Source organism: Apodemus sylvaticus, chromosome 1 (genome assembly GCF_947179515.1).
Source record: "Apodemus sylvaticus chromosome 1, mApoSyl1.1, whole genome shotgun sequence".
NCBI lineage: Eukaryota > Metazoa > Chordata > Mammalia > Rodentia > Muridae > Apodemus > Apodemus sylvaticus.
In genome coordinates this window covers 93272655-93294795 of record NC_067472.1, presented here as the reverse complement: position 1 = coordinate 93294795, position 22141 = coordinate 93272655, and the positions used below count along the sequence as shown (strand labels likewise).

At 47.8% G+C, this 22141-nt stretch overlaps 1 protein-coding gene across 2 annotated transcripts in view; it reads left to right on the top strand.

The window, feature by feature from the left end:
* Window positions 1–22141, top strand: part of Tead1 (TEA domain transcription factor 1) — a 214866-nt gene that overhangs the window by 69951 nt on the left and 122774 nt on the right. For both annotated transcript variants that reach the window (XM_052201066.1, XM_052201060.1), the window contains exon 2: window positions 1421–1676. In XM_052201066.1, coding sequence (XP_052057026.1) covers window positions 1520–1676 — 157 coding nt within the window. In that variant the 5' untranslated portion in view covers window positions 1421–1519. The remainder of the gene's footprint in view (window positions 1–1420; window positions 1677–22141) is intronic.

Sequence of the window (22141 nt, the reverse complement as noted above, 5' to 3'; positions counted from 1 at the left end):
TAAGCTTATGTGTGTTGGTAAGGGGCTGTCAGTATCTTGCTGACGTGTTCTCTGAATGATGGCTTGGCGGTAACAGTTGAAACTAAGCATGCTAATTTTTCTTTAATGCAAATGCTGCCAAATTGAAGAAAGTCAAGGTGAGGAGCCCAAAGCCATCCATCAGTTAGAACATGGATTTCACAACATTCAGAGTTTCTGTCCCTGGGGGTCTGTTGAAATCCACAGATTGGGGAGAACAGGTGAGAGGATGCAGTTGGTAGAGGCAAGGGAAGAAACTGCTCAGCTGGCAGTGCCCTGGACTGGGGACGTGCTCTCCTCTGGTTCCTTGTGTTGAAACCCTGCAGGAATGTAAGGGGCAGCAGTGGTCACGGGAGACCCTCCCCGCTCAGCACACTGTGGTTCATTTCTCTTTCCCCAGGAGCAGTTCTTCTCCTTCCTTCTTTTGGGGAGTCCTTTGCACTAATGATCTGATGTGGTTTTCACAAAGCACTATTGATATGTTAGTGTGGAGCCAGCAGGGAGTACTGGATTTGATCTTTTTCAGGTTGGTGTCAAGCCATTTGTTTAGAAAGCCTATCCCCTTGTGACTATCGGGGCGTGTACAATTGAAGGGGAATGCATCTACATCTTAGAGAAAGATTTCTTGTGCTTCTGTTATCTTCATTGCCCTAAAACTTAAGGAAAGATTGCTCCACAGTTTTCATGTAATCAGGAATTCAGAGTATGCTACAGGGCCGGCTGTTGCCCCATGGGGCTGGGACATTCCCACACAAATGTCAGGTGTAGGAGGGGACAGGACTGGTCTCTGTTTCGTGCAGGGTTAGCGTTTAGGACCTAGTGACCTGGTTCCACAGAGTAGCACCCTCAAAGATCGATGCCTAGGTCTAGGTCAGCTGGCATCTCACCTCGGTAGGATAAGGTCTGCAGCACTGAAGTGCCCTCATTTCTTCTGTCTCCCACTCCTCCATCTTGATGGCCTTAGCTCCATCTTGATGGCTTAGCATTTCACTTAAGTTGTCCATTTCTAGAGTGAGTGTGACAACTTTTACTTCCATATAAACTTGTTCTGCTATGGGGATCTGGCTATTCTTGAGCACAGGATAGCCAAAGGTGTGGGCACTTAGTAACAAATTTTCACATGAGTCTTGGAGTTGGGTAGCTCTGAGGGAGTGCTATCAGTGCTGAGAATTGTTTCTCAATCAGGAAGATTACCCAGCTTCAGTTGGCCATTAATGTTTTTGTAGGGTACTTAACATGACACATAGCGGACAAAATCATCTGGGATCTCAGAATTCCATGTTATTCAGGGATTATTGTCCATATAACACAATGGATGACCTGAGAACCTACTGTGCAGCTTGTAGGAGCAGTATATTGATGGCGCCCCCAGCCTTACCCGATATTATGATTTCTCTTTTAGGTTTGTTTTCTTGAAAAGGCTCCAGGCTTCGGCTTGGAAAATCCAACCGCCAAAATTGAGCCCAGCAGCTGGAGCGGCAGCGAGAGCCCTGCCGAGAACATGGAAAGGATGAGCGACTCTGCAGATAAGCCGATTGACAACGATGCGGAGGGCGTCTGGAGTCCTGATATTGAGCAGAGTTTCCAGGAGGCCCTGGCCATCTATCCGCCGTGTGGGAGGAGGAAAATCATCTTATCAGACGAAGGCAAAATGTATGGTAAGTGGCCTGGAACATTCCTTTCAGGGCCTCCAACCTGCCACAGTGGAGCAGTTGGAGCGGTCTGAAGCCAGCTCGGTTGCTCTTTGTAGAATGACAATTGGCGATCCCAGGCACCAGGGCTCCACTACAGAAGAGGATCCTGGGATACCATCCCTTGGGGTTTTCTCTTCATGCTTGAGAGGCCTTCTGGCAAATGCTCTCAAGGTTCAGGTGCCAGGGTGGCGTACACGGCGGAGAGAACGAGTTAGTTCTTCGGCATGTTCCCTTTGTCTCAAGGGAGCATGTCACTCAGCCGGCGTCAAGGACGGGACCAAGTTTCTTGAGTCCTTCCCACCCTGGCAGGAAGAGCCTGTAATTTAGATTTGTATTTGAAATCTATTCTTTTTATTGGCTGGGGATGTGGCTCAAGTTGTTCCTAGCAGCACAAACCTCTAGGTTTAATCCACAGCCCTGGGAAACTGGGCATGGCAGTGCCCAGCACTCAGGAAGTGGAGGTAGGTTGACCCGAGGTTCAAGGTCTTCCTATATTACATGGAGATTTTGGCCAGTTCATGAGACCCTCTCTCAATATTATGTCCCTCTAAAAATACTGAAAATCCTCCACTACAGGAGCAACCCTGTGCTGGCCAGATAACACACACACACAAGCTTGACTGGCCTGCTTCCATTCTTGTTCCCAACTTGCAGTTGAGTGGCTGGGGTGAGATGTTGTTGTGTGTCCTGTCTGGTCCCATCTGTCTTTCCCCCAACCCCTAAATGCATGTGCCCTGCTCCCAGCTTCCCCTTCCTCGATGGTTGTCCTCTGAGTAGGTTCCAAGGGAAGCTGCGTGAGGGTGAGGAAGGCAAGCCCAGCTTTCCAAATGGCTCTGGAACATTTATATCCAACAGCGTATGCCTGCCGCCCTAGCTCGGGTGACGCTTACCTCTGCAGGGCTGGGCCATTCTCTCTCCCTTCCCAGAGGCTCCCAGTTGCAGACCTGGGCTTTTTTGGCTCTCTACCTTTAGGGAAGCAGATGGCAGGTGGTTGCGTGTACATAGTGCTTGTCTAATTGAGTTGACATAGTTTGTGTTGTCACCAAGTCTAAAGAGATGCAGCCAGCATAAATTCCAAGATCACCGGCTCATCCACTACCCGAGGCTCTTAACTCCACAGAGGAGTGATTTATTTCTCAGTAATTCCCACTATTTCTGTAATAGGGTGTTGTACCTTTAACCCTGCGTGTCTCTTGTCAGGAGCCCAAGGAGGCTGTGCTCGGACCAGCAAAGGCTTCTGAGGGGAGAGCAGATGGTAGCACAGCTGCCACCAGCTGTGCCCCGCCTGCCCTCCCCCTGCACCACGGATGATGTAATGGAAACAAAGACACTTGCTTTCTGTGGCACCGAGCCTCTCCGCCTGTCATGCACCCGGGAGTGAGAGCCCAAACTTGTGGCATTTGTTCTATGCTCTTGTGAGTTCTGCGGTAGCCAGAGAATCGTCTTTTTCTCTAGGGTAGTGAAGTTGGCTGAAACCGCTCAGCTGCTGTGGGTGGACAGTTTGCAGGCCTCAGGTGTCCATAGTCTTTTCTTCCCTGGCTTCCCCTTCCTCAGCTTTCCCTTGAAGATGACTTGGTTACGTGTGATGAAGTGTGGCTTTGGGGGGTTGCATTGTGAAGCTCCCACTTGTTTGCTCAGGGGTTGTTTTAATCTAAATTAGTGGCGTAAGACATTTGGCAGTGTGCACCTACAATCCCAACAGCACTCAGGAGGCTAAGGAAGGAGGAAAGTGGGAATCAGAGCTAGCCTAAGCTATCTAGTGAGGTCATGCCTCTGACAAATGTTTTTCCCCCTCCATTGAGATTTTCCTTTGTGAATAGTTGCCCACTTTGCCTATAAATTCATTGTGTGAAAATGATTTTAAGATCTCATGCTGAGAACCGAGTCCATGGAAGCTTCAGATTGGGAGTTCTTCTATCAACAATCAACCTGATCACATTTGTGCTTGGTGTTAGTGTAGTTTTGGGCTCCTGGGAAAGATGATCAAATAAATGATGACAACAGGCCCTTGGGGACTTGCCATAATGGATATTGTGGTTTTGGGGTGTGGAATTCAGCAGGCTGTTGGACATTGGTAAGGTTGGTGTTGGCTGTGGGACATGTGTCCAGGACCAGGGTAACTCAGTTCCTAGTTGTATCTGTTTTTGAGTAGGGGTGTCTTTTTCTTTAAGTCACCACTATCCGATTACTGTCTGTGTTGGTGGCCAGCCAGATTTAAAATGAGGCAACTGCTTTTTGAGCGGGCAGCCTCAGGAATCAATTCACTAGGGAAGAAGAGTCTAGCACAGTTGTGGGTTTTCACATGGCAAGAGAGTACACAACCTGTAGGATTGTGTTCTCTGATTGGAAAGAGATGATGGGTTTTCTGTACTGGCCTTGCAATGTCTCCATCTCTCCAGGAAGAAAGCTCTCCCCTCGGCTCCCTGTCCTTGTGGCATGATAGAATGCCTGGTACTATCTTGGAGGGGAGTGTGCTAGGTGGTTCCTTGGCTGGTGGAGGTGGGAACTGGGCCGCCTTTTAGGGGATCTGCTCTAATCTTGTCAGAGACTTTTGTGATCAGAGAAAGGTGACTCTCCTCAGTGCTACCTCAGCCAGTTGGGGACAAAGTCATGTGAGCCAGTGTAAGGCCAGGGTCACCCTTTGTGATCAGGCTTTTGCTATCACATACATGAATCAGAGCATAGCTGGACCAGGAGTCTTCAGTCCCTGAGAGGACCCTTTTTCTCTAAGACCTTTGAAAATGAATGCACTGTGAAGTCAGGCAAAGCCATATTCAAGTGAAACACCTGGCATGAGTTCCTTGAGGATTTCATTCCTCCATTTCTGAGCATTTATGGAGTTCTCTGGGTTGTCACTAGTCCTCAAACACTGGAAGAGGCAAGGTCAAGTGATTTATTTTGGTAATGAGATTTCCATCATGGTTGGCGGGAGAGTAAACGGAGAGTTCTTTATGATAAGCTTTCGTCCCTTGGAAGAGAAATGGCTTAATTTTCTGTTACCTTGGATGTTGGGCAGCCTGCGGCTGTGTAGCCGCCCGCTGCCTCTGTGTGCCTGGATATTCTGAGCTCCCCGACGTACAGTGCTTGCTCTCTGCTGCTGCCTCTCCCTCTGCTCTTAAGGCGCACAGGCCTTCCTCTTTCCTCTTTCATTTCTTAGCCCACTTTTGCATAGCTGTGTGTTTCTTTTCCTGGGAGGTGGAGAGAGAAGATGGGATGGGAGGGGCGTTTTTAGGGGAGTACACCACAATTGAAAACAAGATCCTACCCCTCAAAACAAACAGACAGACAAGACAGACAGACAAACCCAAAACCATGATCCATGGGAATACCTGCATCTGTTCCCTCTGTAACTGAAGACACAGTCTGGCATTGTGGTCACATGTCCTTGAAATCCTTCAAGGGTTGGGACAGAAACCAGTTTGCAGTGATTGTCTGCCCTAGAGGCAGACAGGTGCAGCACTTTAGCAGTTTAGACTGTGTAATTAATATGAATCCTGGCCCTGCACTTTTAGGTCTCAGGCTTCGGGCAAGTTGCCTTAGTTCTCTTGTGTTTCAAAGCCTGAAGCTGAAGCTGCAAAGGAGGGTGCTAAATAGACCCAACTTGAGAGGATTGTCACAAAAATTAACTGAAGCCATTATGATGTGGGGTTGCCCACTGTGCCTGAACTGCAGCTTACACACAGTTGTGTGCTAAGAAAGTGTTTGTGAACTGAAAACCAAGCAGAAGCTTCTGCCTTTGCTGACTAAAGGCTCTGCATGCTCGTTGCAGCTGACATTCCTGAGAGCTCTCTGAGGAGTGGTGGTGAAGGGCTTGGGTGAGAGGGACAGCATAGTCTGAGGATAAGATGGCTGCTAGGTGAAGGTCCAGGTCTGTCTAGCGCCAAAGCCTGGGCCACCCTACTGTGCTGTCTCTCCTTCCATGGAAGAGGCTGTTGTACACCAACCCAGCAAATCACTGTTGAGCACCGGCTGTATGCCAGCCTCATGCTTGGGGTTTCCGGGATGAGGGCTGGGGACCAGACAGACACGGTCATGTCCCTGCCTTCATGGGGCTGTCACAAGTTCACTTGCCGGCAACTGACCTAAGGTCAGGGCTGGGTGCCAGAGATTTCTGGGAAGTCTGAGGACGCTTTGAAGATGGTCACCTTCCACTTAGCCTTTTGAAGCCTGTTCTTGACTGCCAAAGTCCAGGACACCTGGCCTGCTGCTGGCAGGAAGAAAACACAGCAGGGAGGGTCCAGATCACAAGGCTGGCCCTGGTGCTGGCCAGGAAGATGTCTGGAAGGTTCTAGTGTCTTAGGTCGCTGCAGGCTGACTGGGCATAGCCATTGGTAGACGATGGCTTTCTCCTGTGAGCAGAGCTTGTACCCTTCTTCTTGAGAGAATAGCTGGGTAGAAAGCAGAGAACCCCCACCTCCAGTTGTATGTTTGGTTATTTTTTCTGTGGTGCTGGGGTTTGAACCCAGGACCTCATGCATGCATGCAAGACAAGGATTCTATTGAGTGATTGGGAGCAGGGTGGGGCAGGGCCTATTGTTTCTTGTTGGGATGCTAGACCTACAACTGGTCAGACCCAGAGAGCAAGCTAGTTCAGGAGGACAGGGAAGATGCATGTGTGCCTCTACCCCATTGCATTGCCAGTCACGCACATGCTACGGGATTGTTTGCTGGCCTGGTTTTCAAAAAGAAAGGGACTTGCCTAGTGAGCCAGGGCATCATCTGTAGGAGAGGGCACACAACTGTGTGCTAGTCAAACAGCTTGGTGGCAGGGGGAGGACACTGCCCAGCCCTGGGAACCATGTAAGGAGAAACAGGACCGGCTGTGCTTCCCACAGGAAAATGGCTCTCATGGCTCATTTTTGGGATGAGGAGGAAGGCTGAGTCTGGAGCTCCCAGAGTCCCTTGTATATAAATGACCCCAGTGAACCAGTCACTGGTCCTTAGGAAAGTGTCTCGCAGGGCCTGAGTTGAACATACTCTTGGTAGTTTTTCATCTGAGTATCCTATGGCATCCTTGACCTTCTTTTTGACCTGTCGTTTCAAGCTGATTGGTTAGACTAAAACACAGAGCTTTACCTGGAACAAGCAGGAAACAGGGACTCTGTGTCCTCGCAGGCTTTGTTGTAGGGTTAGACACATCGAAGTATCTTCAATGCCTGGTGCTTGTGCTCTGAGAAGTTCTTTCATGGGAAGAAATGCTGGGAAAGGGGAAGAGAAGAGAAAAAGCATGTGCCTATATCAGGGCAGAGGAGCCCCTGGACTTTTGTTTGTTTGTTTGGTTGGTTGGTTGGTTTTTTGTTTTTTGTTTTTGGCACCTAGTGTTGGCAATTCTTCATTGAAGCATTAGGAAGGAATTCTGATTCGAATAGGGACACAAGGGGAGGTAGCCAGGGTGAGTTCTAGATGAGTAATAGGGGATTTCGACCCAGCTTGGTTCCTGTGAGACTAGCCAGTGTCATCAGTGTTTCGATTGGGAAATAATGGGAAGGGGGTGGGGGCAGGCATGCAGAACTGTATTCCCAAGGCGTGTGGCTTAGGAATGGGTGATGAAGGAGGAAGAGGAAAAAATGCTAAGTCATTCTCCAGTTCTTCTACCTCTTAATGCCTTTGCCGTGGCAATGGACAACCAGGATTCAGAAGACCCAGGTGTAGATGTCACCGAGGACTGCAGTGTGCTCTGACCATGAGTGGGGAAACATAGGGTGTAAGGAAAATGGATGACCTATTTGAATTGCCTTAGAATGGTGTTGTCTTGCTTAGTCCTCCTAAGAACCCAATGACAGACGAACTCTAGGATTCTCCATTTTTCAGCAGAGAAAGCTTGAGGTCACTAGCAAGGTCACGTTATTTTTTTTCAAGGTCTCATAGCAAAGAAGCTGTGAAGTGTACATTTCCAACCAGGCTAGTCAATTACAACTAAGCATGCAGTGGGAGTATATTTTGTTCTGGAGATACAGTGGTTAGTGTTGGAGGGTGGGAATGGGGAGGAGAGAAAATGAGGGGGAATTTCCATATGTATATGTGAGCGTAGGCGAGTGAGAATGGGAGACAGGCAGTTATCTGCTGTAATGATGAATTTTGGGAAAAGAACCACTTAATGGTTTCTTTGGATTATAGACCTCGTCTGGCCAGAGACGGTAAAGGCATATTTGCAGATAGTCACAGGGTTGTAGCAGATGACTTCACACAAATTATCCTTGTTCTGAGTGCTATAGCTATAGATGTTGTTGGCAGGAGACTTCACATGACTTACTTGTGGAGCCTTAATTCAAAATGGTGGGATGAAGGCGTGACTCCTTACAGTGAAACAGCATGGTTCTGAGCCAGAAAATGAGCGTGCCACCTGGGCACATGCTATAATCGCTGCCATGTAGCTTGGTACTGTGTGGCCGAGGGCATACACACCACACCATGATGTCTGGAGCTCATTCTGAGTGAAACCTTTGCAGTGTTTCAGGAAAGGTAACATCGTGGCTCAGTCCGTGAGGTACGGCACCAACAGGACAGAGATGAGTTCAACACCTCTTGTAATCTTCCATTGTCATTGGTGCTGATGCTGGAGTGTGTCTTGGGGATGGTTTGTTTCCAAGGTGGAACCCATAGAACTGGCTGACTGGAAGTGGCTTGTGAAAGAATAGGTTTATGCTGGGGTTTTACTCCTGGGTGATGGGGAGGTAGGTGGACTATGAAATGAGATGGGGAGTGGAGACAGGAGAGGCAAGTTTGGGAGAGGGTGGGAAAGAGGTGCCTTGCATCATATGGTTGTCCCAGTTATCGGTCAGTGGGGCTTGCCCTGTGGGGAGTTGGGAACTCAGGCTTAGAGCTCAGTCCAGGATGTGCACTGAGGAGAGCTACATCCTCATACTGGAGCAGTGGTGGCCCCAGCTTGTGCTGCCAGGTTAGCTGTTTAGCAAGGCCAAAACTGGTGTGGATTAAAGATTGTTACATATGTATTGTATTGTAAACACACGTATAGAGCTCAGGCTAACCTGTAGCCCTCAGTTCTTCCCTCCCACCCACCATGTGGGTCTAGCACTGGCCATCATCAGGCATGGAAGGACAAGCACTTTTATCTGCTGAATTACCTTAGGCTCCTAGCATAGGGTTTAAATAAAATGTCTAGAGTTGTGGGGAGAGAAAACATTGCTTCCTATGGGTCTCCCCCTTCCCAGTTTTCCTTTGTCTTATAGGGTCTAATACGGCCTGAACTTACTATGTAGCCCAGGAACATGACCTTAAACTTCTGTTCTCCCTACCTTTACTTCTCTAGTACAGGGATTACATGACCAGCCGTGCCCAGTGCCCAATGCTGGAGTTGAACCTAGGCCTTATGGATGCAGTACAAGTACTCTTTGAACTACACCCCAACTCCAAGATTGCTCCCTGCCCCCCTTTTAAGAAACAAAGGAATAGCCAGGCAGTGGTGGTGCACGCCTTTAATCCTAGCACTTGGGAGGCAGAGGTGGACGAATTTCTAAGTTCGAGACCAGCCTGCTCTACAGAGTGAGTTCCAGGACAGCCAGGGCTACACAGAGAAACCCTGTCTCAAAAAAAAAAAAAAAAAAAAAAAAAAAGATAAACAAATAAATAAGAAAGAAAGAAAGAAGCAAAGGAATAGGTCCATGCCAGGGCTATACAGAGAAACCCTGTCTCAAAAAAACCAGGGCTATACAGAGAAACCCTGTCTCAAAAAAACCAATAAATAAATAAATAAATAAATAAATAAATAAATAAATAAATAAGAAGCAAAGGAATAGGTCCATGGTTCCTCTACATGATTATCAGGAGCTGAAACCTGAGGAGCTGAGAGGGGAAGGGGAGGGATGGGACAAGTGACTCTGTCTTCGTGCTCTGAGCACTTGGGTGTGTCAGTTGGTCATTACAGTTTGAGAGCCACAGGCCTGAGCAGCAATTTAGTCTTACAAGTTGATAAAAGAGCCAGAGGAACACTGACCTGGCTCCTGACCTCATGTTTCTAACTGTTGACTTCTCCATTCAATCTACTTTTTACCCACCAGACATGATCATGGCCCAGACTCTAAAGTACAGTGGTGAGGTGGTGATCTCTGACTACAGGTGGAAAGAGACAAGATACCTTGGATGGCTATCAAGTTAAGGGAAGACTTAACTTTTAGGGCAGGGACAGGTTTTGGCCACATGGCGAGCTTGGGTGAGGAGTTTGAATTAAGGGCATTTTTGATGGAGCAAAAGCTAGAAGGGACTTCAGAGGGTAGGGTTGCTTCTGTTTCCGGGCACAGTGCAGGAGAGGACTTGAGGGCTGACAGTGAGTAAGGCCACATGGCTGAGCTGGCCCACAGGCTGTGGAAAAGTGCAGCAGACCTATTACCACCGTGGGAGAATGGGACCTAGACAGACAGGGTGAGAAGAATTGCTGGATGAACCATGAAGGGCCCAAGGGAAGTTGGAGGCTAGTACTTTTTTTCTTTATTGAAAATTTTATTGGGATAATTATAGATTCGCATGCAATTGTAAGAAATAATACACAACGGTTCCTTTGTGTGCACTTTGCCCGTTTCCCCCAGTGGTTAGATTTTACACAATTGTGATACCTCAGCAAGGATGTTACATCAGTATAACCCATTGAGCTTACTCAGATCTCCCCAGCAGTGTATGCATGCATGCACATAGGGGTACATGTGTATGTGACTGTGTGTGCACGTGCATTTAGGCTTGTTAGGTTATATTCAGCATATTTCCTGTTCTGTCAGTCGGTGCAGAGTAGTCCCAGCACCACAAGGGATCCTGGGTTGCTCCTTATTGCCCATGCTATCGGGTTCTGTCCTGCCCTTTCCTTATCTATCTCTGTCTTCTGGCAGCCCCCGATCTGTCTGCCATCTCGTCAGTGTTACCATTTTAAGCTTTTTTTTATTAGTGGTATTAGATGTGTGCTGTGCATTGTTTTCTGATAGTAGTATTTTTTCTCCTGAGCCCCATTTAGTCATTTACTGAAGATGATCCAGCTCTATGTTCAGATCAATAGTTTATGCCCTTTTAGCATTAAGAAGCATCCCTTGGTGTATGTGAACAACAAATCATTTAACCTTTGTTTGTTTGGATATGTGGTGTGATATACATGTACATGTGTATGTGCTTATGTACACACATTTGAAGCCAAGTAATATCAGGCATTCTTTTTTTTTTTTTAATTGCTATCTTCCTTTGTATCCCCCCCTTTTTGTTTTTGTTTTGTTTTTATTTTGTTTTTGTTTTTGTTTTGTTTTTTTTGAGACAGGGTTTGTCCATATAGTCCTGGCTATCCTGGAACTCACTCTGTAGACCAGGCTGGTCTTGAACTCAGAAATCCACCTGCCTCTGCCTCTCAAATGCTGGGATTAAAGGCATATGCCACCACCGCCCGGCGGCAGGGTCCCCTTGATGAACCTAGATCTAGCCTTACAAATAGCAAGCCCTAAAGATCTTCTCTCTGTCCCCTGTACCACAGTCAACAGGTGTGTATGCTGCTAGGCCTTGATTTTTGCATGGGTGCTGGGATTTGAACTTAAGTCCTCATGCTTATACAACAGCATCCTTAGCCACCAAACCATCTCCCCATCTTAGGTCTAAATGGCTAAACATATGTCAGAGGGCATCTCAGTTGGCTAGCATTTACCACCACCCTTTACCACTTCCACTCCTCCATGAACATTTATTTTGGTTTTTATTAGAGCTTGGGGCAGATTTCTTTCTGAAGGGTAAATCTCTGGGGAGAGGAACATGGAACCCCCTCAGCTATTTTCCAGGATGGCCGCATTATTGCACGTTCTCCTCTCCATTCTGTGTATTCCTTACCACCATTTTGTCCTGCATCTTTATTTCAAGACAGGGGTTCTCTGTGTAGCCCTGGTTGTCCCAGAACTCACTGTCTAGACCGATCTGGCCATGAGCTCAGAACTCAGGTTCGCTTATCACTGCCTCCTCAGAAGTGCTGGGATTAAAAGTGTGTGGGGTTAAAGGTGTGCCCTGGCTCTACTGTTTATCTTCTCCTTCGTAAAAAGTGTGGGTCAGGAGCTGCTGTGTTCCTAATTCGCATTTCCTCAGCGACCACTAAGGTTGACTGTCCTTTCCTGTGTTCATTTGGGTAATGAATGTTCTTGGGAGGGCCATCACTTCAGGTGTTTTTTTCTGTGTTATAACTGGACATTTGGAAAATCTTTTAGAGACAGGGTTTCGTGGGACTCGTGGTTTACAAGTATTTTCTCCATATTGTAGCCTCCTTGCTGTCTTTTTTACATAGGGGTGGGAGAGGTGAACACCAAACCAACCAGACAAGAACTTCCAGGTGAGTGAAACTTGAGTGGGGTGTTCATTTGAGACAGGATCTGGCCCGAGGCTGGCTTTGAACTCCTGATTCTTTGCCTCTACCTCCCAAGTGCTGAGACTGTGTGTAACACCATGCTCAGTTGGGTAAAACTTTTAACAAAAAAAGTAGAAGCTTAATTTTCACACTGTCTGTGGGGCTAGCTTTCCTTTCTGCCTGTCATTCTTAGTGCCTAGCGAAGAGTTTCTCTGTTCTGTTAATGAAAGGGTCGTTTCAAACCACATCGTGCAGTCTGTTTTGAATTAAATTCTGTGTAATAAGATGAAGAGCTATTTCTTTCAAGAGAGGCCATTAGCATGGGTTGCATCATGGGTCTACCCATAGCCTTCCATCAGGGTGGGAGATAGTGTGGTAGTGGGGATGGAGAACTGGAGAAACTGGAGGGGCCAGTCATGACAGGTGGAGACTGTTACAGGCCTGTTGGGTATGGGAGTGGGGTCAGGATTGCAGGCTCCTGAGTTGACAGGGAGATTCTGAGTTCACTGGTATGGCCACACCACTGGTACAGCCAAGACATGTGATTGTAGGCTGTAGCCATAGAGACAAGGAAGAAGAGAATCCGGGGACATCAGTAATCTGTGCTGGTTGGGTTGGCTAACTGCTTCCTTCTGGAAGAAGTACAGTGTGTATTTGTGAATATGCTACCTGGGTAGCCCTTTCTGGGGGACCTTAGGTGACTCCTTGACTGGGAGCAGAGCTTGATAGCATCAAGTGGCAGAAGGAACTGCCACTTAGGGTCAGAAGACATGTTTCCTTTTTGCCTCATCCCAGAACCATAAGTACTTGGGCCAGTTGTCATCAGAAGAATGGAGACAAAGCCAGGGTATCCTTCCCTACGTCTCAGCAGTGTCTGGGGAGAATGCAGTCGTGTGTGAGGACATGTTTGCAGCAGAACTGGTCTAGGGTCTTCCAGGAGGCTTGGCTCTGTTAAGGTGCGATTGGTCTGAGCTCTCTGAGTGGAGCGTGCAGAGAGCATCCCTTCGTGGGCCTTTGCTGAGTGTGGTGGGAGGAACTGCTGGGAGCCTGTTGTTGGGCAGGGGGGAGGAGCCCCATAGCAGGCTGAGGTTCTGCAGCCTCGGAGAGAAGGAAGAGGGTCCGTGCTGTCAGCCATATAGCCCTTCTCTGCCCAAAGCCTCTCGTCCTTACATGGTGATAGCTTGTATTTCACTGGAGAGTGTGTGGTCTAGTTTATTTTTTTGCACCCCATTCCATTGATACTGAAATCTGTCAACAAGTGTAAATTACCATTTATACATACTCCTCGAAATGCTTTGTTGATTGCTAAGTAAAGGGTCTGTCTTTGATATCATTCAACTTAGTAAGCTTGAAGTATTATAAATGCAACGTGTGGGCGGGATCACAGAACAGTCTGGAGTCATTTACAACCCCTTGCAGTGGTTGCTGAGGAGAATGGAGTTGCAGTGCTCCTTTCTATTCAGGATTTGGTATTAATGGGGTTTTAAAAATAGTGAACATATGTTACTTTTGGAATTAGAGGAAAAGAGATAATTATACCAAGTTTATTTTTTCCTCCAAGTAAGAACTATCATTAAAGACAATTGTGAAGAACAGCAGCATGAATAGAAAGGAAGCCATGGGGCCTGGGTACCCTATGGCAAGGTGTCCCCAGGGTGGGAGGGTGGGATTAGTGAGCATCTCTTCTCTCACTTGGGGGGCTGGGCTTGGCGCTGGGGGCTCACAGGGTCTATGCTAGGGTAAAGAAGACAGCAGTGTGTTCTTAGCATGAGTGTAGAGTTAAACAGGTGCCTGACCACTTGGTCTGTCAGTCAGCTGTTCAGACCAGCAGTCAGCCATAGCCCTCGTTATGGTATAGTGCTGGTGTGGGTGGCGTGGGGCACATTCACATCTACAGATGCTCTGGGGCTAGGTGCCGATAGAGTGAGTTGGATCGCTGCCAAGCTAGGATTTTCTCCATCGTTAAGCTGGTACTTGAGAGTAGACCTGGTTTATTCTGGGGGTGTTTGGTGTTCTGGTTTTTTTTTTTTTAAATGCCAGTAGTTTTTCTGATGACATGCTATTCTTTGTAACAGATTCCTGGCAAGTAATCTTCTACTTGCTCTGCCTTTGGGCACAGTTGGTGCATTTAGCGTTTGAAAATGCTCCAGGGACTTTATGGCGTGTTGCAAAGTCTCACTTGACTCTAATCACTCATTAGATTATAGTTCATTGCAGATGGGTTTCATTGACCTGATGCTTCTGTTAAGAGTCTATCTTCCCTCCTTCCCTTTCCTAAACACTGCCATTTCAGGCAAATAACAAAGTCAAATCTGTACTTTGAAGCCCGTCCGGATATTGTTTCTTCAACTTCTCTCCCTGTTTCAGTGACATTCCTCTCCTTGGCCTTCTGGAACCCACGCTGAAAGGTGTGGCCACAAAGCCTGGGCCTTTAGGTTTATTTATTGAAAACAAACATTTGCCAGGACTGCATGTACACCTTTAACTGCCCTCCTAGCACTTGAGGGGCAGAGGCAAGTTGATCTTTGAGTTCCAGAGCAGCCTTGTCTACCTAGTTAGTCTTAGGATAGTGAGAGCTACACTGCAAGACCCTGTCTCAAAAGGAGGAGAAGAGGGGGGAGAGAACAGCATCTTTCCCTCCCTCTCTCCTTCCCTCCTTCCCTCCTTCCCTCCTTCCCTCCTTCCCTCCTTCCCTCCCTTCCCTCCCTCCCTCCCTCCCTCCCTCCCTCCCTCCCTCCCTCCCTCCCTTCCTTCTTTCAAGTCATTACCTGAAAATCTTCTTTAGACCATTGTTCTTTTTTGCAAGCATCACAGAAACCCTTAGAAGAGAAACCCTTAGAAACCTAAAGAAGAGATTTCTCCGGAGGCTGTGTTATTGATAAGCCCAGAGCTGGGTAACATTTATTCTGTTTATAGTTGGAGTTTTCCCTGAGACTTGCTCTCACTTGTCCTCTTTATCACTGGAGTCGCTCACTGCAGCATTGAGATAGCTCTGTGGCTGTCCCCAGATGAATGGTTCTATTCCAAGCACAGGTGCTTCTGTGACAGCTTTAGGAGAGCCCGCTCTTTATAACCACTTTCCTGAGTAAGGTCTGGGGCATGGTAATGTCCTGATAAGAACTTGCATACCTCTGAAGCAGCTGTTGTGAAAAAGGTGTGGGGAGGTGGCATGCCCAGTGTTAGGTAGCAGATTGGGTGTTTGTTCAGCTTGCAAACCACACACTAGGATGTGTGCTTGTGTTTTGTCTTACAGCAACACACAACTTACAGTGGAGATGGATGATGACTGTGAAGTGCTGTCACATGACTCAGGCTGCTGGGGTTGTAAGCTGTGTGTGGCAGTATTCTTAGTGGCTGTATGCCCTCTGACAGTGCTCATGGGCGTTTCTAGCCACAGAGGCTTCTTGGGTAGCTTCAACACTGGCATGAGGAACCCTTTGAAGGGTGGTTTACTGGTGTGGTGGTGCTTTAGAGGCAGAGGCAAGCAGACCTGAGTTTGAGGTCAGTCTTGAAAAAAGTGAAAGAAATGTATGCCACTAGGGCCTGGCCTGCATGGAGCAGCTGTTGTGACAAGGAATCATAGTAGTGGTGATAATAACATTAATTATTATTACCACGTATGCAGTATGCCAGGTACTATTCTAATACCTAACATTTAAGCCTCTGGATCTTTACAAGTGGCTGCCATTTAAGCCTCTGGATCTTTACAAGTGGCTGCCATCATCATTTAATAAAACAGAGAACATGCGACTTCCTTAGGAGAGCTCACTGATTTTGTCTATTTTTTTCCTGAGAAGAGATTGAGGACATGGTGATGTCTGGATGTATCTAAAGTAGTTACAGCCTTACACATTAGCACGGTCCAGAGAGTATAACAACTTGCCTAGGATTATATAGCTGTTATTGTTCCTGCCAAGTCACAAGGCGCAGTTTGGGTCCAGAGCCAGCGTTCTGATCTCTTTGCTGTCCCAGGAGCCTAGTGTCACCACACAGCTACCTGCTCTGGTAGTTTGGTTCCATGTAACAGTGTGAGAGGGAGAGGGGAATTTTTCTAGATGTGGGGACACTCTTGATCCTGCTCTGCTTGCTAAACTCCTACTGGACTTTCAAGGCCTTATCAAAACAAAAGAAATACCCCATCTAGGGCTGGAGGTGGCTGAGCAGTTAATAACCCTGGCTACTTGTGCAGAGCGCCTGGGTTCCCGGCACACACGTTAGCTCACAACTGCCTGTGGCTCCGGTCCCTGGGAGATCTGACTCTTGGCATCTACAACACTGGGTGTGTACTTGGTACATGTGTGTGTGTGTAGGTGTGTAGGTGGGGATGGGGGTGGGGTGGGGGGCGTGGGTCTCCCAGGTCTTCTTTGCTCCAGCCTCCCTGGTAGTCTCTCTGTGGGGCTCCATCTCCACTGGAGTGGTGATACTGGCAGGAGGTGGTCCCCGTTTCTAAACCCTCTTTCACTTGTTCTGGATCCAGCTCAAGGATTTTGAAAATTGTAGAGAAAACCCAGAGATGGTTGGTAGGTGGGTCCTGTCAGAGGATCATGGCCTGCCCTTTCTCTGTGTCAGATCAAAGGTAGCTTCCCAGTCATTTGATACCCTCACGTGAAGATGTGCTTGAGCCAGACCTGGGGCTTTCGGGGCCTGGGAGCTGAGGACGTGAGGGCCTGCATGTGTTCCTGTGGGCTGGGTGTGGAGGGGAGGGCAGGCTCACAGCAGCTGCCCCTGGAGCTCAAGGCTAGGGGATCTGGAAAGGGCAGCCGGCCGCCTCAGCTTTCAGAGAAGCTGCTTCCAGCGAGGCCCTTTCCTGCTTCCAGTTCTGGGGACACACAGGCTGCCTTGTTTTGCAGCTGCTCCCACATAGCTGTTCCCTTCTGACATCCCAGTCCCAGGGCTCAGATGTTGTTCCCATTGTGCCCCCAGCCTAAGCTGGCTGTCCTGTCTAACTAAAATCCAAACAGAAACACTTTGGAGAGTAAGTGGGCGGTGTGACGACACCAGGAGAACCAGAATCAAGCAGGACCATGTTAGGTAAAGCAGTAAACAGGAGCTTCCGTCCCACATCTCCCCTGTGGGCCGACACCAGCCTACCCAACCTCCACCCCATGATCTTGGTACCAGGAACTTTTAGGTGTTTTGAGGTTTGCTCTATGGAACAGAAACTTCAGATCCCTCCCACATCACAGGCCCAGGAAAGCAGATAAGAACCCTGAGGAAAACCAGAAGACAGTCCCTTTGAAAGCCCATCCACAATCATGCAGCATCTAGATACAGATAATGTGATTTTCGGGACTTGATAGATCTGTAGCTTCTTTTTATTCTAAACAGGCTCATGGCCTACTGGTAGCACATGGGTCACAAGAGACACTCTCCTCCGGGGTCCTGACTAGTTGAAGCCCTACTCAGGCATTGTGCAGGTGCAGAGCAAAGCCTGAGGCTGCAGGCGTCTGGCAGGAGGGAGAGGGGAGCTGGTTCCTTGCCCCTCCTGTATTGTTTCCATCTGAGCAGCTGGGGCCTCTCAGCCCTTGACAGAGTAGGATCTTTGACAGCAGAAGAGGTAGACGCCAGGGCTCTGTCCTGTGGCTGTCTTAGCCAGCACCAAGCCGTTTCTCATCCAAATCTGGCAGTGCTCAGATCACCACAGGGCCTGTATAATAAGGGACAGAAAAGGTCACTGGGTCTTCAGCTGGCACCCTGGAGTTTTCCTCCCCTGGAGGTCCTGGGTGGGCTGAGTCTGACCACTCTCTCCTATAATTAATGCTAAGATTGCCTACTCAACGTGTGCTGCCCAGTTATATTGGAATTTCGGATAGGTCATTTTCTAATTCAAGCATGTCATATGCAAAGGCTGTGTTTTACGTGACAGTCCGGAGGGACAGGCCAGGCTTGCTCACTGCAGAGGGACGCCAACCACAGTACTCTCTCATTCAGCCCAGTGGCAGTTTGTGGAGTGTCAGGAACAACATATGGCAGAGGATGTCCCAGGCACTGAAGAGACCACAGTGTGTAAAACCAGGTGTGAGCGAGCTCCTGGATTCATGGAGATCACGGTGGAGTGTGTGGTGGAGTGTTTGATGGATGTGTGGTGAGTAAATGGAAGATGCGAGCCCCATATCCAGTCAGGAAGAAACAGCCAGGACAGATGTGTATGTAGATGTATATAAATATTTATAGATAAAGTATTTATGTAAGTTCTGAACAGAAGTCATGGTATTGTCTGTCCCAGCGCCTTTCTGGAGGCTACACTGAGCCCTGTTCTATCACTCTCTTCTTTATGCTTTGAAACCATCTCACTGAACCTAGAACAAGGCTCAGTAATCCTCCTGCCTCCACCTTACACAGCTTTAGAAGCGGGGCAGATCCCATGCTTGCTTGGTAAGCATGCTTATCCACTGAGTCATCTCTCCAGCCCTGAAGTTGTTTTTGATAGACTAATCGGCTTAAATTGAAATTGTTAGAGAGCCGATGGGCCTCCAATCTGAAAAGGCAGATCGGGTACTCAGTTTGACCTGACCAGGGAAGCCTGCTTTGAAGATTCAAAGAAGCCAGGAGCAACCTTTACACCTGTAACCCCAGCCCTTGTGGGCTGAGGTGAGAGGGTAAAGAGCTACGGCCAGTTTAGATCCATATCCAGACCCGACTTCACGTACAGTGTGAACAGGGTCAGTGTGGTGCATCAGCAGGTAGAAAGGCATGCTGCCAAGCCTGATGACCCAGGTTCAAGCCCTGGAACCTACACAGTGGAAGGAGAGAATGGACTCCTGTAAGTTGTCCTTTGACCTCCATACCTGCATTGTGGCACACCTGCCAGCATACCTACAAACAGACGTGAAAGAAAAACATTCCCATGTTGCACAAATAGTGATTATATTTAAAAACAAAGATACTCATTTGATTTCATAAAATATGTTCTTTGGGGAGGGGGAAGTACTGAGTCTATACAGGTTTGGCTTTCAAGTAGTGAAAATTATCCTAAAGGTCAGCCAGTTTTGATGGGGATTTGACAGGAGAGGCAGATGTTTTCCAGAATGGTTAACAAGCCTGCTGACCAGTGGCAGACTGGCAGACAAGCCTTGCTGAGGATTCCCCGAGCGGTCTCAGAGCACCCACAAAATGTGTCTGAGAAGGTGCACCCAGAACACACTTGAACTCACCTCCATCACATGGGCGTCAGATCTGAAAGCAGACGGTGTCTCCCCAGGTCAGAATCAGGTCTGAAGACCCAGCTGGCCTCTAACGGGAGAACTGAGCCAACCCTGCAGCCAGTGTGTGGTGCCTCAGGCGTAACTGAGGTAGCATGGAAGGACTAACTACTTGGAGAGAAGTTGAAATCCAGGAGTGTGTGCATAATTACAACTAACAAGAAGGGCAGTTGATTTACAATAGTTTTCTTACTATATGACAGTGTTTTTTTTGTTTTTGTTTTTTCGAGACAGGGTTTCTCTGTATAGCTCCAGCTGTCCTGGAACTTACTCTGTACACCAGGCCGGCCTCGAACTCAGAAATCTGCCTGCCTCTGCCTCCCAAGTTCTGGGATTAAAGGCCTGCGCCACCGCCGCCCAGCTAGTGATTTTTTTTTTTAAAGGGGGTGGATCAGATATTTAAATTCAGTTTAAAGTATCCAATTGTAATTGAGGCTACTCATTGTGGTGAGGGAGTACTTACATTAGAGGAGAAAGATCTAGCATTATCACCCATCACTCTTGATCATAGTTTCTTTAAGTCATAGAGCCCTTTTCGTGAAATGGAAGTAAATGGGACTGGTAGGATGGCTCAGTGGGTAAAGGCTTTGTGAAGCCTGGCGGCCTCAATTCTGTCCCAGGATCTCAGACAGTGGTTCCTGCATGCTGTCTCTGACCTACACACACACACACACATTGTGGTAAAGCACCTCCCTCCATAAATGAATTAATTGATTTAAAATTGTGAACAATAAAACCAACATGGAAGCTTTCTTATGCCAGTTAAGTGAATGAGGTGACTTGTATTGGCCAATTCCATGGTACCCAGCTTTTCACATAAGCTGGTGGTGTATTTCCGCATAACAACATCATCCTTACCAGTATTGCTTTTGTTATTTAAGGTTTATTGTTTGATTTATTATTATTATTAATTTATTTTTTGTTTTTTGAGACAGGGTTTCTCTGTATAGCCCTGGCTGTCCTGGAATTCACTCTGTAGACCAGGCTGGCCTAGAACTCAGAAATCCTCCTACCTCTGCTTCCCAAGTGCTGGAATCAAAGGCATGTGCCACCACTACCCAGCTGATTTAATATTTTTTTAATTAAAATATTATCTCGCTTCTCCCTTCTCTTTTCTCCAACCCACTTGCCCACTTGTACCTTTTCTTCTAATTAATTTTTACACATACAAATGTGTCTATGTTATCCCTATGTATTACCTGCTAAGTTATTTTTATTACTTTAAAATTATGTGTATATAAGTGTGTGTCTCTGTACACATGAGTGTTGGTTCCTGCAGAGCCCAGAAATAACAGGAGTTACAGGAAGTTGTGAGTGTCCCATTGTGGGTGCTGGAATTGACCCTTGATTCTCAAGAACAGTCACATGCTTTTAACACTGAGCCTTCTCTCCAGTCCCCCATTATGTGTTAACTGAGACTTGCTGATGTGTTATCCAGGGACATGCCAGTTCAGATTCCAATACCTTCATGGGGAGCAAGCAGGTGAGGTAGAGTTAGAGGTCCAGAGTAAATGGGAGCCCTACGTTCCAGGGGATGCACCTTTCTGCCTGCTATCTCTCCAGATGGCTGCCCAGCCAGCTTGATAATTAATATCAACAAATGTAAGCTGAGAGTGGGGCACGAGGCATGTGGCGGTCTGCGTCTGTCGGGTACAGCTGGGCTCAGCTGGGCTGCTGTAGGCATCACCCTGAGTTGGGCATGTCCTGGGCTCAGCTGGTACACAGACAATACTTGGCATTCTGGGTCCTGCCCAGTGGGCTCAGGGAGCAGAAGGGCCCAGTAGGGGCTATGGCCTCCAGCCGTGTTGATGCCTCTTTTAGGTCTGAGCTACATGTAGCCCTGCACTGCTATTTAAATCTGTCACTCGCTGGTGACAGCTTCCCGCCTCAACAGTGACAGTTTGTGTGCCACAGGTTTCGGCTCATTACCTCAGCAGGGCTCTGGTCAGGGGGATAGCCATGATTCCAGACCAGATCCTTACTCTCCAGGGCCAGTTCCAAGCCTGAGATAGGTCCTGCAGCCTCTTAGAGTGCCCGTTTCCTGCCCACAGGGGACCTTTCTCCCCAGCATGTCCAGAGATGGTTTTGTTCTGATTTACTATAATAATTGGGCATAGCACATAGATGTGGCTGAAGCCCTTGGGCAGGTCATTCTGCCTGGTGGAGCTTGTTGCTTTGATAGACAGTTGATTGCTTGGAAGCTGTTGACGGGTATTTATCTCTGTGCTCCTTGGGGCAACCATTTGCCCACTAAATGACTGGTTAAATTTGGACAAGAGTGTCCTCACCCCTATGAGAGGCTGAAGAGAGAAGGAAGGTGCAGGTAACTTTTTCTTTTCCTTTTAAGCTGGGCAGAAGGGATTCTAGCGAAGGGACATTTGCGTTCATTTACTCTTTGGTATGACAGACTCAAAGGGAAGCTCTTCCTTGCTCTCTTACCAAACTTTCACCTATGTTGCTAGTGGCATTCTCTCTTAAGGGCAGATAAATTGCCAAAAGGCCCACAGAAACACTGACTCCACTGCCTACTGCAGATGCCTTCCAGTTGTTAGAACAGCTGTGGTGGGCGAGCCTGAGAGTGGGGAAGAGTAGAGTTGGGTTTCCTCTCACATATCTGGGGGGGGGGGGGGTGAATGTGGGAGATTTGCTTTCTTGGATAGCAACCAGGAAGTCCTTAAATGTTCTGCTTGAATCAATCTATCCAAGAGAAGCAAACATACTCGTCTGCAGACTTACACTTAGAGGAAGCAATGTTCTCATAGGTGGCCTCTTAGGGACTGGGAATGAGGACACTGCAGAGATGTCCCTGGGAGGGTTTATATAGTGGGACTTGTACCTAGCTAGCAAATGTCAGAAATTTCGCGTCCCTCCTTTACAACCTTTGTGTAGAGAGAAAGAAGATTGGTTGTCTT